At 39.2% G+C, this 13,303-nt stretch overlaps 1 protein-coding gene across 19 annotated transcripts in view; it reads right to left on the bottom strand.

Moving 5' to 3' along the window:
• The window catches only part of DLG1 (discs large MAGUK scaffold protein 1), a 163,791-nt gene extending 150,699 nt beyond the window's left edge, over positions 1 to 13,092 (bottom strand). For all 19 annotated transcript variants that reach the window (XR_008973825.1, XM_057421725.1, XM_057421730.1 and 16 more), the window contains exons 1-2: positions 12,963 to 13,092; positions 12,538 to 12,669 (exon numbers count right to left, since the gene is read on the bottom strand). Coding sequence is in view for 18 of the 19 variants with exons in the window: in XM_057421725.1 (XP_057277708.1) it covers positions 12,538 to 12,669; positions 12,963 to 12,981 (151 nt within the window). In the remaining variant the exon portion in view is untranslated. The remainder of the gene's footprint in view (positions 1 to 12,537; positions 12,670 to 12,962) is intronic.
• Positions 13,093 to 13,303: the final 211 nt, after the last annotated feature.

Below are 13,303 nucleotides of genomic sequence, written 5' to 3'. Positions count from 1 at the left end.
TACCACAACTATAAACACATCTATCAACGCTCAAATTAAAAAAGATAAAATTAAGACATCTGAAAAGTTACAGGCTAAGGAAAGGGCAGACAAAGAAGTTGTCTTGTAAAGATTTTAGTCTCTTCTGTGAGGTATAAATCTGCTAAAGAGGAGCTGTAAATTACACCAACTTCACAGAAGACAAATATATAGATACAGTTGGTCCAAGAAGTAAATAGGACCCAGGCACAAATAAGGACACTGAACTGCAAAATCTTGTAGTTTTCAACAGCTGTTCAGGGTCATAGCAGAGACATAGCAATTAACTCTTTTATAGACCTGCACCACAAAAGATAGACAATGCACATAAAAGAAGCCTTACTGTTGGTGGTGGTCCAGTCTTAGATTATTTTTTTATATATATATATATAAACATACACACACACACTGCACTCCTGCTCTCTACTAGTCCAGAAAACTGCTATTTTCATTTTCCATTTGTATCCTTTACCTGAGCAAGAGTCAAATTCCTATCAACTGCTTACATTAATTTTTAAAGTTATACTTGCTCTTAGCGCTGCTGATTGGAAGAAGTAGCAGTGTGGGTTGCTGAAGATGTTAAGTGACCTAGATATAAAGGAGCAAAGCAGCCTAAGAGATACAAATTGCCTTTAAATCCATCTTTCACATTAGCTCCCTCAGTTGCAAATTTGCCTTGTAGCTGCATTAACAGTAATATATCAATCAAGAACAATAAGGTAATCACCCCCCCCCCCCAAGAGTACTTTGTATATTAAAATATGCAGTGCTTTCAGTTGATTCTATAGCTGCAATCACCAGCAACCAAGCCAGGAAGATCACTACATTATTTATGGGAAGGGGCTATTTGCGCAACTGTTTTGCAGCAGAAATCTAGGGCACCACTTCTCAATTCTGCTACTGTTCTTTTAAGTCCCTGCCAGCGGAGGTAGCCACTTACTCATACTGCAGAATAACTTGTTTCAAAAAGTATGTTATTTCCCAAACATCTTCTCCACTTCTCTGTGGAAAACACTACAATAGGCTTATTACTGAAAGATGTCAGAAATATATACACTACTTATTTCTGAGTATTAGTTTCTGTTTATCCTGAACTTGCTCCAAAATCCCTTAAGTTTCTAGGAACTTGGTGTCTATATAATAATATGCACTATTCTTTTTTAAAATTTATTTACATTTTTGCTATTCAGAATGAAAACATTAAGTACTTAGGAGTGTAGGCAAGCAGTCTATGCACCCTGTGCATTAGGCCTATAGAGAATAAGTGCTAGACACTTGGATTTTTTTAAAGACAGAAATTCAGGCCATACCTCATTCAACCTAAAATATTTCTTCTTCTGGTCTACTGCTATGTATCAGCTCACAAAATTATTTAATCACATGAGCACACTTAAATATCTACTTAAGTCATTAATCAGTGGATGCATTATTAGCATATGAAAAGTTCTAACATTTTCCTAATTCTTACAAGTAGCAGGTAGTAAAATACTAAGTTTTTTTGTTGGGCTGTTTTGGGGGTTTTTTAGTTATACTTGTGGTTAGATTCCCTCTTAAAGCTAGATGTGCTTTCTTCGTTCTTGTTTTTTAAATGTTCCAGCCCCTTCCTCCCACATTAATTCCAAGATATATTACAGCTCAAACAAAGTTACAGAAAAATAATTCAAATCAGACATTACACAAAAGGAAAACACAGATGGGGAACATTTCTAACTAGAGGGGAAACACTAGAAGAGCTGACTGACACTAGAAAATAATAGGGGAAAAGTTTCAGGAAAGCCAAATTGACAAAAAGTGATTTATGATAGGCAACACAGAAAATCATCCTGGAATCATATCAGCTTACAAGTAAAACTACATTAAGTGACCAAATCAGCAATATGTGGGATGGCAACAAGAATAAAAGTCTATACAAAGCAAGTGACAGACCACCAGTTTTGAACAGGAGGACTCTTAGGAAACTTTTCTTCTTAACTTACTAGTAGTGTGAAAAGCTAAGCAGTCGTGACAAACACGGTGGTTTTTTTCAGTATTCCTTACAGTAGAAGTTGACCAACTGAAAGCAGGTTGCTGGTGCACTCCCTGCTCCCTCTCACCTCATATTCTCCACTCATCTTAGCTGTTCTTTGAATAGGTTCATTCACCAGTATTGTGATACACTAGAAGCTAACACTGCTCATTATTAAAGCAAACAAGCAAGTTACCTACCCAATATAATTTCAAACCCAAATCAACTTCACAGGGGAGTTCCAGGTTTACTAAATCTACAACACAGTAACTGAAAGAGCAGCAGAACTGCAGAAGCAAACAAATTCTTACAACATCTTGTAAATTAACTGTATTTGACGGCACTGCAAGAACCTACAACAATTCTGTCTAGAGGATCTGCCTCTGAGGACAAGGATTCCAGCTGCAACATGACACCATTCCTTCAGATAGATTTCTTCCCTGCTCCTTAGTAATCAGACACAAGGCCTCTGCTTGCCATTTCTACTGGTATGCGGAGTGTCTGATATTTTTTGCTATATATTCATAAAGTACACTTGTAATCAAGGGTAACTTAACATCAGCATGTTCTAAAAATCTGTCAAGGCAAGATCTCTACATGCACCTTTCCTATAGAAAGGAATACGTAATTTTAGTATAGTCAGCCAGTAAAATAAAGCTGAGCAGAATTCTTCTCTGCATTCACTTATGCAGGAACCTTTTGATAACAGTAACTTTGCAAGTCAAAGATCAGATACCTATAACTGCATTTTCTTAAGCTAATGGTGTAACCCTGTAAACAAGGTGTTGGCATTGCTTATAACAGACCATGAGCCCCATGCTAAGCTAATAACCAGGCATATGGACTTGTCTTGGCCTACCTGGAGCTTTGTTTTAGCTTGTCCAACAGCAATTATCTAAAGACCAGGTGACTTACCTAATCTGAATAGCTTTCACTTAGCTTCAGATGATTGCGTGATGTAACACCTATTTTAATAAATATTTATATATAAAATACACACAACTTACACAGTAATAATACTTAAATATTTAAATATATAAATTTGCATATAAATGTTCTCTACATTCCATATATACTTGTATGTAAAACCAATAGGGTTTACGTCACTCAATTGTTCGAAGCCAAGTAAAAAGCTGTACTTCAGTACACGCACACACACAGATTATACATAAAAGTATGTATGTATTTCTGTAGCTAATAGGAATCATAACAAGTAGTTATTCTGTAGAAAACGAGTTGCCTATGACCCCAGAACAAAAAGCTGCATAGAGGAACCCAAGCACACAATGACAGCAGAGGCCTTGAAAATAAAGGCACAGGTTGATATTGGAGACCTCAAGGCTAAAAGCAACCCAATTGCTAATTACTGGTCAAAGGAGATCAACCTTGTGAACTTGGCATGAACAGTTTAAGGGATAACAGAATAAAGAACAAGCATCCAGCATATGTAAAACAGACTGTATATGCAAGAAATTCTATTGTAATATGGAACTACAACGTACTGAAGAACAAAGCACAGAGCATATTAGCAGTCAAAAGTAACCTCAAGAAAACACAACAGTGAGAAGAAACAATCAATCCCATACAACTCCATGGGAAGCACCCCTTGTACCACTCAGTCTCCCATTCCCTGTTCTTCCCTGCCCATATTTTAGTATGCTCTGGCTTTCTAACAATTATTAAGCACCTCACTGCATTTTTTTATGTCATGTTGTTATTTAGGTAGCTGATGTTGGACTTTTAATATTATGGTATAGAAGGAATCACTAAAATTTCATCGGAATTTACTGCTTATCTCCTGGAAGGAGGTTGTAGCAAAGGGGTGTCAGTCTCCCAAGTAACAAGTGACAGGACAAGGAAATTGCCTCAAGTTGTGCCAAGGGAGGTTTAGACTGGATATTAAGAAAAATTTCTTCTCCATATCCATTTAACAGTAGTAAACCAAAATTTAAAGTATACGATTAATGATCAACAAGAAAATACAAATACAAAGAAAAGCTTCATATCTATTTACCAAACAATGACCAGAGTCAACAAAGTATTCTCTTTGTGTATTCATCGGTTGGATGTCTTGTGTCACGGTTGGTGCGTCTGGACAAAAATAGATGTTTGTATTCATACTATGAAAAGTGAAAACCAACCTCATCACAACCCATGTAAAGCCCCTTTCAAGGTTTGTTGTCTTATTTTGGTTTGGGGTTTTGTTGTTTAAGGTTTATTTCTTCTTTAAAAACAGACTATTGCTGTGTGCAATAAAGACTTCTTACAAATGAAAGTTACAAGTTGCAGTGCAGCTTTCTCACCACACAAGTTCTATTCTATGGTACCCTTTGCTACAAGCTACAGCATCCAGCTACTTATCCTCAGCCCTTCCACTTTTTTCAGCAACTTGTGTCCCACACTTTGAACCTCCCTTCAGCATACACTTTGTTAAACTCAAACTCCAAGAGATGCTATTTTCCACTTCTAACACAAATGCTCCTTAATTTGCACTCAACTGAAACTGCCCTCATCTAACCTCGGATCTAGTTGTTTGTTTTTATTCCTATAGCTGCTTTTTGCAGTCAGACATGTTCAACTCCTTGCCAGTTTGTCCACTTATGCTTTCCAAACTATTCATTCGCATTTTCCTCATTGCTTACTAATCATCTTGCCATATCTGCACGTTGCCTCTTCCCAGTTTTCCTCCAGAAACCTACAGGGTCTTCTTTACATTCAGAACTAAGGTAGGGAACAAAATAAATAAATAAATAAATAAATCTAAGTTGGCATCACACAGCCAAAAAAGTGACATAATAATCTTCTGCTCTTCCAGACTCCTTTCACTTTAACACCACATCATGCTCTCTTAGTCATCAACCTAAGCCTAAAAACAAACAAACAAAAAACCTCACTGAAACTACAAATGAACTCCCAGTTATCTCACTCCCTACAAATACCTCAACCCCAGTTGCATATTAGCCACTAGAATAACATACTATTTTTCTTTAAAGGATGTATTTACTATTGCCTTTAGTTGGATCTAAACAACTCTCAGGAACAAGTGAAATTTTACTGTTAAATCTTATATGTAGGATGTGCCTCAAAGAGTGTCCATATAGGACATAACAAAAAAAAAGAAACTACTTTCAGGATGAGTTCACTCAACATTCCAAGTAGAGCTTTCACACAGGTACTGTGTGCTGCTTCTAAACTCAGCTAAGAAGAAACTGATGCTTGTGCTGTCTCCTCTACCCACAATAAGCTCAGAAGCTCCAAGGTAATTATCTGACATTGTCAGCAATACAAGGATGGCTAGCATCGCATCTCCACTAGTGGTAACATCCAGTATCTCTACTAGTGGCAACATTTGCACATTTCCTGCACCTCAATTCTAACCATGTTTCTGAAAACAGGACTTAAATTTGCAATGCTGTCACAGTTTCTCCACACGTTTTCCTTACTGCACCTCTGTCTTAGACCAACTTTTTAATTTCAAGCCAAAATAACTCAGCTTTTATGAGAACTTGGCTGGGAAGATACTCACATGCACAAGATTCCTATAAAAGCTTTACCAAAGAGCTCTAGAGCTGCCCCTAATTTGAAGAAGGAACATGAAGCTAAGGAGGTTATTCTAGTGCCAGCCCTACACCTTTTGTGGTCTTTTAACACTCTTGCAAATCTGGCCTAGTTATAACTCGGGACGCCATCTGTGCAAGGAGACTAGTCAGCTGCTAGAGTTCAGTTTCTCTAAAGATTCACACCACCTGCATAAAGACAAGCACCATCCTGCAAAATACAGGAAACCAGATGCACAGGAGGCACATGGCATTTCAGCTGCAGAGCTAAACAAGATGTTCTGCCCTTGCTGCTGGGGTCATCATGGAAGCAGGCCTAAGATTAAGGCCAAATATCCTGCCTCATGCTTTCCCCCTTTCCTCCGTACTTTACCCAGGTACGGAAGTAAATGTTGAAGGAAATTAGGAGAAAAGCCAGATATCCAGCATGGGAGGAGACAGGCATCAGAACTAGGGAAAAAACAGGTAAAAGCACATAGGAAATAAAGCGAAGCAAGAACAGGATAGAAGAAAAACTTTCCCCAGAACCTGGAAACTATACCAATTATTCCAATTTCAACTTTCTTTTCAGCCCGTGAATGAACAGCAGATTTACTGACAAAGTTTTCTTGTCAGTAGTCCTTTTTAATAGAGACTCTGTGAAGAGAATACTGCAACTGATAAATTCTACAATGCAGCTATTCAACACTGGATACACAGTCAGGATAATGACCACAAGGATAATCTTTTGCCACAATACTATTTATCTGCATACCAGTAGCTCCTCAACTTACACTGGTCTTACTTGCTATTTTAGGCTACCAGAAGCGGCACCTAATCCCAAAAATTCAGTACACTGCACTGTCACACACAGATGTAATACAGCATGGAAAACACTTTAAAAAGCAAGTACACAACAACCCCAAAACTCTCCATGCTACTGAACTGCATCACTTGCATACAAAACAAGAGGTAGTTCTTTAAACAGGAGAAGCAATGAGACCGATTATTAGGTACCTTGACAGGGAAGACGTAAAGTTCTTGCAAAAACTGGGACATTTCGAAGCAGTGACAAACTACACAACAGAAGCATGCTAACAAAGACTGAGTTAACACTCCAATCATCTGGACACTAACCAAAACATTTTATCCTCCCTCCATCTGGATAAACAAAAATACATGAAGTACTCAACTAACTTTGACAATACAACCCTAGGTTAAGTCTCTCTGAAACTGACCCACCTTTGCAAAAGTTTCAGGAGACAACAATAAGCATAAACACAGTATATCATCAGGAAACTTGTCTGAAAAGCAAACACCTCAAAGTTGCAAGATTTATATTCTATGGATGTGTCAGCCTCAAATGAGCAAAGATGTATTACAGAAGATGCAGTCTGGAGAAAAATTCACAAAAAATGCAGTAAGGGTAGGATTTCAAAGCAAAAATACCCTGTCTAGCATCTGCAATAGTTCCAGTAGTATCGGAACTCTAATATATAACGGAAGATGCAATATTCCATTATATATAACGGAAGATGCAACTCTCTCTAACCTTTAATAATAATTAAAAAAAGTAGTAATAAAAAAAGCCCAATGATACCAAAAATTTTTGGACTCTTAATGTAAATATTTTTCAACTGAATCTGAAGGAACTTGTAGTGGGGCCTCAGTGACACTTAGAAATGGGAAGCAGTTCACCCAGTAGTCTTCTCTGTGTTAACTGAAGAGCAGTCTTACACAGTGACACATACCCACAACTAAAATTCTCTACAAGGCCTAGGCTGACTTGACAAGTTAACTGTGTCATCATGCCATATGCTCTATTAACTAACTGTATCACTGCAAGAAAAGCTGATACTGAATTTTCACCAAAAGCAAGTACTTTTGGTTTCAGTTATGAAAAGCTTTTGCTTTAACCATGTTTGATTTCAATTTAGCCAGCAAGCACAGAAAGTATTTCCATGCCAGCTAATTGAGAGGGAGCTAAAAGAGCAAGAACATCTAGAGACACCACACACTGCTCAGATAAACGGGGCCACTTGTCACCTACAGCAGGAATGTGGTCAGTCCATTTTGAGGGGTACCAACTTTGAGGAGTGCTGACCCAGCCTGAAATCTATGGTTGTTTTGTGAATTCAGTTCAGAAAGTCAGTGTGAACCGCACTAAGGAAGCTGAAGAGTATGTTTCACGTTCCTAGATGTTTCAGCCCAGTCAAGCTGCTGATAAATCTGAACAAAGAATTTACCTTAACGCAACCATCAACTTTACATAAATTTCAGAGACCAAACCTCTTTTTCTGGTGTGTAAAAACATCTTAACAGCATTTTTTAAATATTTTGTCCGATTCATAAAGCTCACAAATCCAAACTATGATAAAAAAAAAAACCTTAATGGTTACCGGGGGCAAGCTGTTCTTTGGTTCAGTCAGGATTACTGAAACCACTACATTTTTTTCTGCAAAATTCCCACACTGGATATTTAGCATTAGGAATAGCCAGTGTGTAAGCACAATTCTCAAGGCAGATCTTTATGCAAAAGGACTCCAAGCGAAATAAATCAGACTGCTTATACATATGAAGTTCAACACATTCAAGCTCCCCTAGTCAGATCTGCCAATTTATACCAAAAAGCCTCTATATGCATAGCTATAAAATAATAAATAGGAAAAAAAAATAGAATTATAGATTCAACCAGGTTGGCAAAGACCTCTAACATCATAAAGTCCAGCCTTTACCCCAGGACTGCCAAGTCCACCACTAAACCATGTCACTGAGGGCCTCATGTACACAGTTTTTGAACACAGGGACAGCAATTCCTTCACCTCCCTGGGAAGCCAGAATATCTGCTTGGTTGGCCTTCCCCCTTCACCCACAAACATTCAACCTTCTCACAATATTAAGTTCCAGGCAGTCGATGCACTCCGACATACAATGCAACCCCACTGCCTCTCTTTGTTTGCCTATCCTTTCTGAAGAGCCTGTAGCCATCCATTGCAGCACTCCAATAATGCAAACTGTCCCATCACTTAAGACAGACAAGGCAAGAAAGGTAACACAGCCAACTTCACCGAGAGAATGTAGAGATGACTCTTTCAGAATTCCTTTGTTCTGACACCTGTGTAAATGGAGGTTTATTGTCAGGAAAAGGAATATTGTTAAAGTAGTAAACTACCTTATGTTTCCACCTATAACTAGTGATAATTTTAGAAGACTATTTTAATACGGTCAACTGGAGCACTTAACCCATTAAAAACAGACTTAAAGTATACAAAAAAGATAGTGTGTAAAGATAAGTCTGGTTTTTTCCCCTCAGAAAGGCTAGACTTATGCACGCATATGTTCCTCTTATATTTTCAAAAAGATAAATACATCATATCTATACCTTCACAAGAACCCGTACCTTCTCAAGAAGGTAAAAGTGCCTAAATTAGAAGCAGAACTTCTCTGCAGAACTGTTACCTCACTGTTTGAAGACAAATCTGAAATTCTTCACCAAAGTGAAATTAAGTATCTCATGCTTTCATATGTGGATATCTTACTTTGGTGTCTTAATAACTGACTCACCTCTCTTATCATCAGAGTATCAGTAACAAGCTATTTTAACTACAACCAAGAAATTATAAGATAGAAAAGATACCATACAATTCTCAGCCTGTGCAATGGGAAATTTACCTAAAACTGACACTACTCTCAAGCCAATTTTAATTACAGGCCCTTGCTATTCAATTAAAGTCATAGACATCATTACACTTGGCTGGTTGAAGCAATGGCAGTGGGAAATACCATGGGCTTTTTCACAAACTGTTTTAAGGAGCCACCTTTGGTTATCAATTTTGTTACTAATATAAAGTTCTTACAGTTATTTAAGATGTAACACTGCTGTGATGTCAATTTCAGAGCAGTGGTTGTTCACACTGACTGGCTAATGGTCCAATTCAAATCATTTAAAGCCATAATTACATATTTAAAAAACAGGTCAAATTTTTAGATTGTTGAGCTAAAATTTGATAGAATTAAAAAGAGAGGACAACATTAAAAAAAGGGCTCAAATATAAAATAATATCATTTACTTTTCAGCATCCAAATGCAAATTCAGGGAGAAGTAACCTTTAATTACTTTATGTGTACCTAAATATGAAATATTGAAAAAATCTGTAGTTTTAAGGAATATTTCATTTTCCCCATTATAAACCCAAAGATACATTTCTGTGCATAAAGTAATGTCTATTTATTGTTTGAAAGAACAGCATTTGATTGCCAAGTTAAAAATTATACTCAAAAGATAACATGAAGTTGACAGCAGATCCTGACTGCAGCCTTCACAAACATTCTCACCTACCAAGAACAGGCAGGTCTTGGAAAAAAAAACAAACAGAAAAACCAAATACATAAACACCAAAACAAAACAAAACAAAAAAAAACTAAAAACAAAACAAACAAAAAAACCAGAAAATAAATGAATTAAGTTCTCTTTCAGTATTATTAAAAAAAAAAAAAAACACAACAAAACCAAACAAAAAAGAAAACACACACCAACCCACAACTATAAGTAGCACACTTTCTGGAAGAAGTATCTACAGGAGAAATAACTTGGTAGTTGAACCTGAAACTTTGTCAGAACATCATCAGGTATTTAAGTTGGGAACAGATCACAACTTCTCTATAAGGCACACTTAATCAGCCACAAAGTAACATGAAATGCAGTATTCAAGGTGAGCCTATCCTGAAGAAAAACCAAATACTTCATTCAGTCTGCTCCCAGATCTTCATAAAAAAACAACAGGTAGGAACAGGCTCGAGGTCTTTCCAGTAACTGCATCCATCCTCCAGACTGCATCTTTTCCACAGAGTCCCCCAATTCTTTACCCCCATCATGAAATAGTCACAACATAAAAAGATGTTTATAGGAAAACCATAGCCAGGAGCACCCTTCCATAAGCAAGAATTCCCCTGATGTATTTCCATGGAAAGACTCAAGCTGACAGCATAAACTGCTTGAGAAGTACTAACCTTCTGCATTAAGCACCTTTCAGAAAAGCAGTTTGGGAACACACGCATACGCTCTGTAACAAACAATTATACACTGAACCAGTAAATGCAAAGTTAATGTAATATTCCCAAAAAAAGCATGACACCCATTATGTATGCACAAAAACTAGGGTCTTATGATTGCAACGTGCAACATCTAACAAGACCAGAAAACAGGCCATGTAGCCCACTCAGGGAACACATGCTTGCTTTACGCTCCTGCAGAAAAGCCAACAGACATGAGGCTGCCTGCTGTTTCAAGTTTAGTGCTACTAGTAAAACAATGAATATCCGTACGTGGATACGAGAAGAAACTGTGTCTTGCAGGTTAGACTATCAAAAGCTAATAGATGGGTAACTTATTCAGTGAAGGGGAAAAATGGATTACTGCATGGATCTTCAAGAGGTTTTTTTTTTTAAATAATAACAAAGTAATTTAAAAAAAAAACACACCACACATGTACACACACAGAACAAGAAAAATGGTAATCAACACTGAAGTTTGCCAGGTGAAAATAAAAAGTACAACTGCAGTACATTAAGCTTCTGATACAAGACTTCAACACTGTGATCACCAATAGTGAATCCTCTTCATATGTATCCCACAAAGATTTTCTAGCGTTTCATGATGGAGTTGGTTAATGACAACTGAGTACTGAAGAGAAATTCACAGAGCTCCTCCAAGTAAAAGATTTCTGTAACTGACCTAGTTTCACAGCTACCTTTCAGAAACATACACGATAAGAAAGACACAGCAAGATTACCATCTTCCGAAAACCTACTTAAGATATATGATCCAGAAGAAAACACTCATGCAGGGAGGCATGTTTATGTCTTGCCTGGCCTGTGTTTCTGTCACAACACAAAAAGATATTTCAAGTCCAGACTGGACAGATTCATGGTCTAGTGCAAGGCATCCCTGTCCATGGAACTAGATGATCTTAGGGTCCTTTCCAACCCTAACTATTCTATGATTCTAGGCTGTGGTTCTATGAAGTAAGATACACACCTGTATGACATTAACCACGCAGTAAGCCAAGTAATAAATGTAGCTACAATGTTTGTTAATGGTACAATTCAGACACAGGTTACTCTGTTAGAAAACAAGCATGCAGAAATTGACAAATTTTACTCCAAGGTAAACTAACAAAGCCCTTTCATCCATTAGCTGTCAAAAAGGCAGTAACAATCAAAATCAAGGAGAAAATACAGCTCAGGGCTTCCCTGCAGAAGTTTCCAAATAAAGTCAGAATTCTGAAAGTTGTACTTATGCTTCCCCCCTTCCCCCCAGACATTCATGAAGGAAATTAAAAGCTACATGTTAGTACAACAAGACTTGTGTGAAAATTTTAATCAAAGCACTACAAATTCTCTAGAATTAACAGTGTTTTCACTACACTTTAACATGGAGGGGGAAAAAAAAATCATTGCAGTATACCCTGAGGCATCAGAAGTTTCTTCTTAAAGTTAACTTTGCGCTTCAGATACATGCTTTATGATGTTTCTAGAGTTTCTTCTTCAGGAACATCTGCTGAATCCAACTTCACATTAAAATCATTTTAACTCATTAATTAATCTGTTACATACGGACTCGCCAAAAAAAAAAAAAAAAATAATAAAAAAATACTCCTTAGAAAATTTTCAGGCAAACAGTTACGTGGAAAACCAGTCTAAAGTAATCGACAAAAAAAAAGTCAAAGAAAAAACTGCACCAGTTTCAAGCAGTTTGGGCTAGTCAAAAACACTCGAATAAAGGCGGTACATGAAACAAGCGAACTGTTGCTCTCTAATAGCACGTGTGTTACTATGCTAAACAAAAACACAACGACAAAAAGCACGTGGCTTCTAACATAAGGGGAAAATACCTTTTCTTTTTCCTTAACGCTACAAGTGATAGCACAAACAAGAAACGATCGGCTTAAGCACAAACGGAAAGAAGTCAGCCTTTACCTATCAAAGCCTGGAAAAGGTTACTTTGAAAGATACTGATGACACGCTCTATGGAGTTTCGCAGCTGCCGGTCCTCCGCCTGGCTCAGCTTGGAGCGGTACTCCTCCAGGAGGCGCAGGGCTCGCTGGGTATCTGCAAGCGGAGACCAGAGACACGGCTGACCCCGGAGCACCAGGTAAGAGGACGGGGGATGCATGCACTCGCGGAGAACGCAGCAAGCCCCCGCGGTCGGGACCGCCCCAGCCCAGCCCAGCAGCTTCTTTGTTCGCAGCTAAGAAAGCGCGGGCGGGACCATGTCCCTCGGCGGACTCCCACCGCCCGCAGCCCGCGGACCAGCGGCCGCCCCTCCTCGCCCGTCCCGCCGCCGCCCAGCGCAGCTGTTGTCGGGCACCGGCTCTAATAGCCGCTCAGCACCCAGCGCTCACCTTGCTTCCTAACAGGCATGGCGCTCCACCACCGACCGGGACTCCGCCTCACAAACTTTGAGCCCGACCCGGGGCGGCGCGGCGGCGGGGGCGGCGGCGGCGCGGCTCCCCCTGCCGGCCGGGCGCGGGAGGGGCAGCACGGCGGCCGCCCCGCCTGACCGACCCGCCGACCGACCCAACCGCACACCCGCCGGTCGGCTGGCAAAGAGACCGAGCGCCTCCGCTCGGGGCTCCCTCCGCCGTGGCACCTCCGAGGGAGCCGGGTCGCGGCGGGCCGGTACCGGGCAGGCTAGGGTAGGTTAGGGTATGGCAGGGCAGGGCTGAGGCACTCCCGCCACCTC

The sequence above is a fragment of the Pezoporus wallicus genome, unplaced genomic scaffold (assembly GCF_028554395.1).
Source record: "Pezoporus wallicus isolate ANWC-B61680 ecotype Strahan unplaced genomic scaffold, APGP_CSIRO_Pwel_v1 scaffold_7402, whole genome shotgun sequence".
NCBI classification, from domain to species: Eukaryota; Metazoa; Chordata; class Aves; order Psittaciformes; family Psittacidae; genus Pezoporus; species Pezoporus wallicus.
This window is presented reverse-complemented; position numbering and strand designations above follow the sequence as displayed.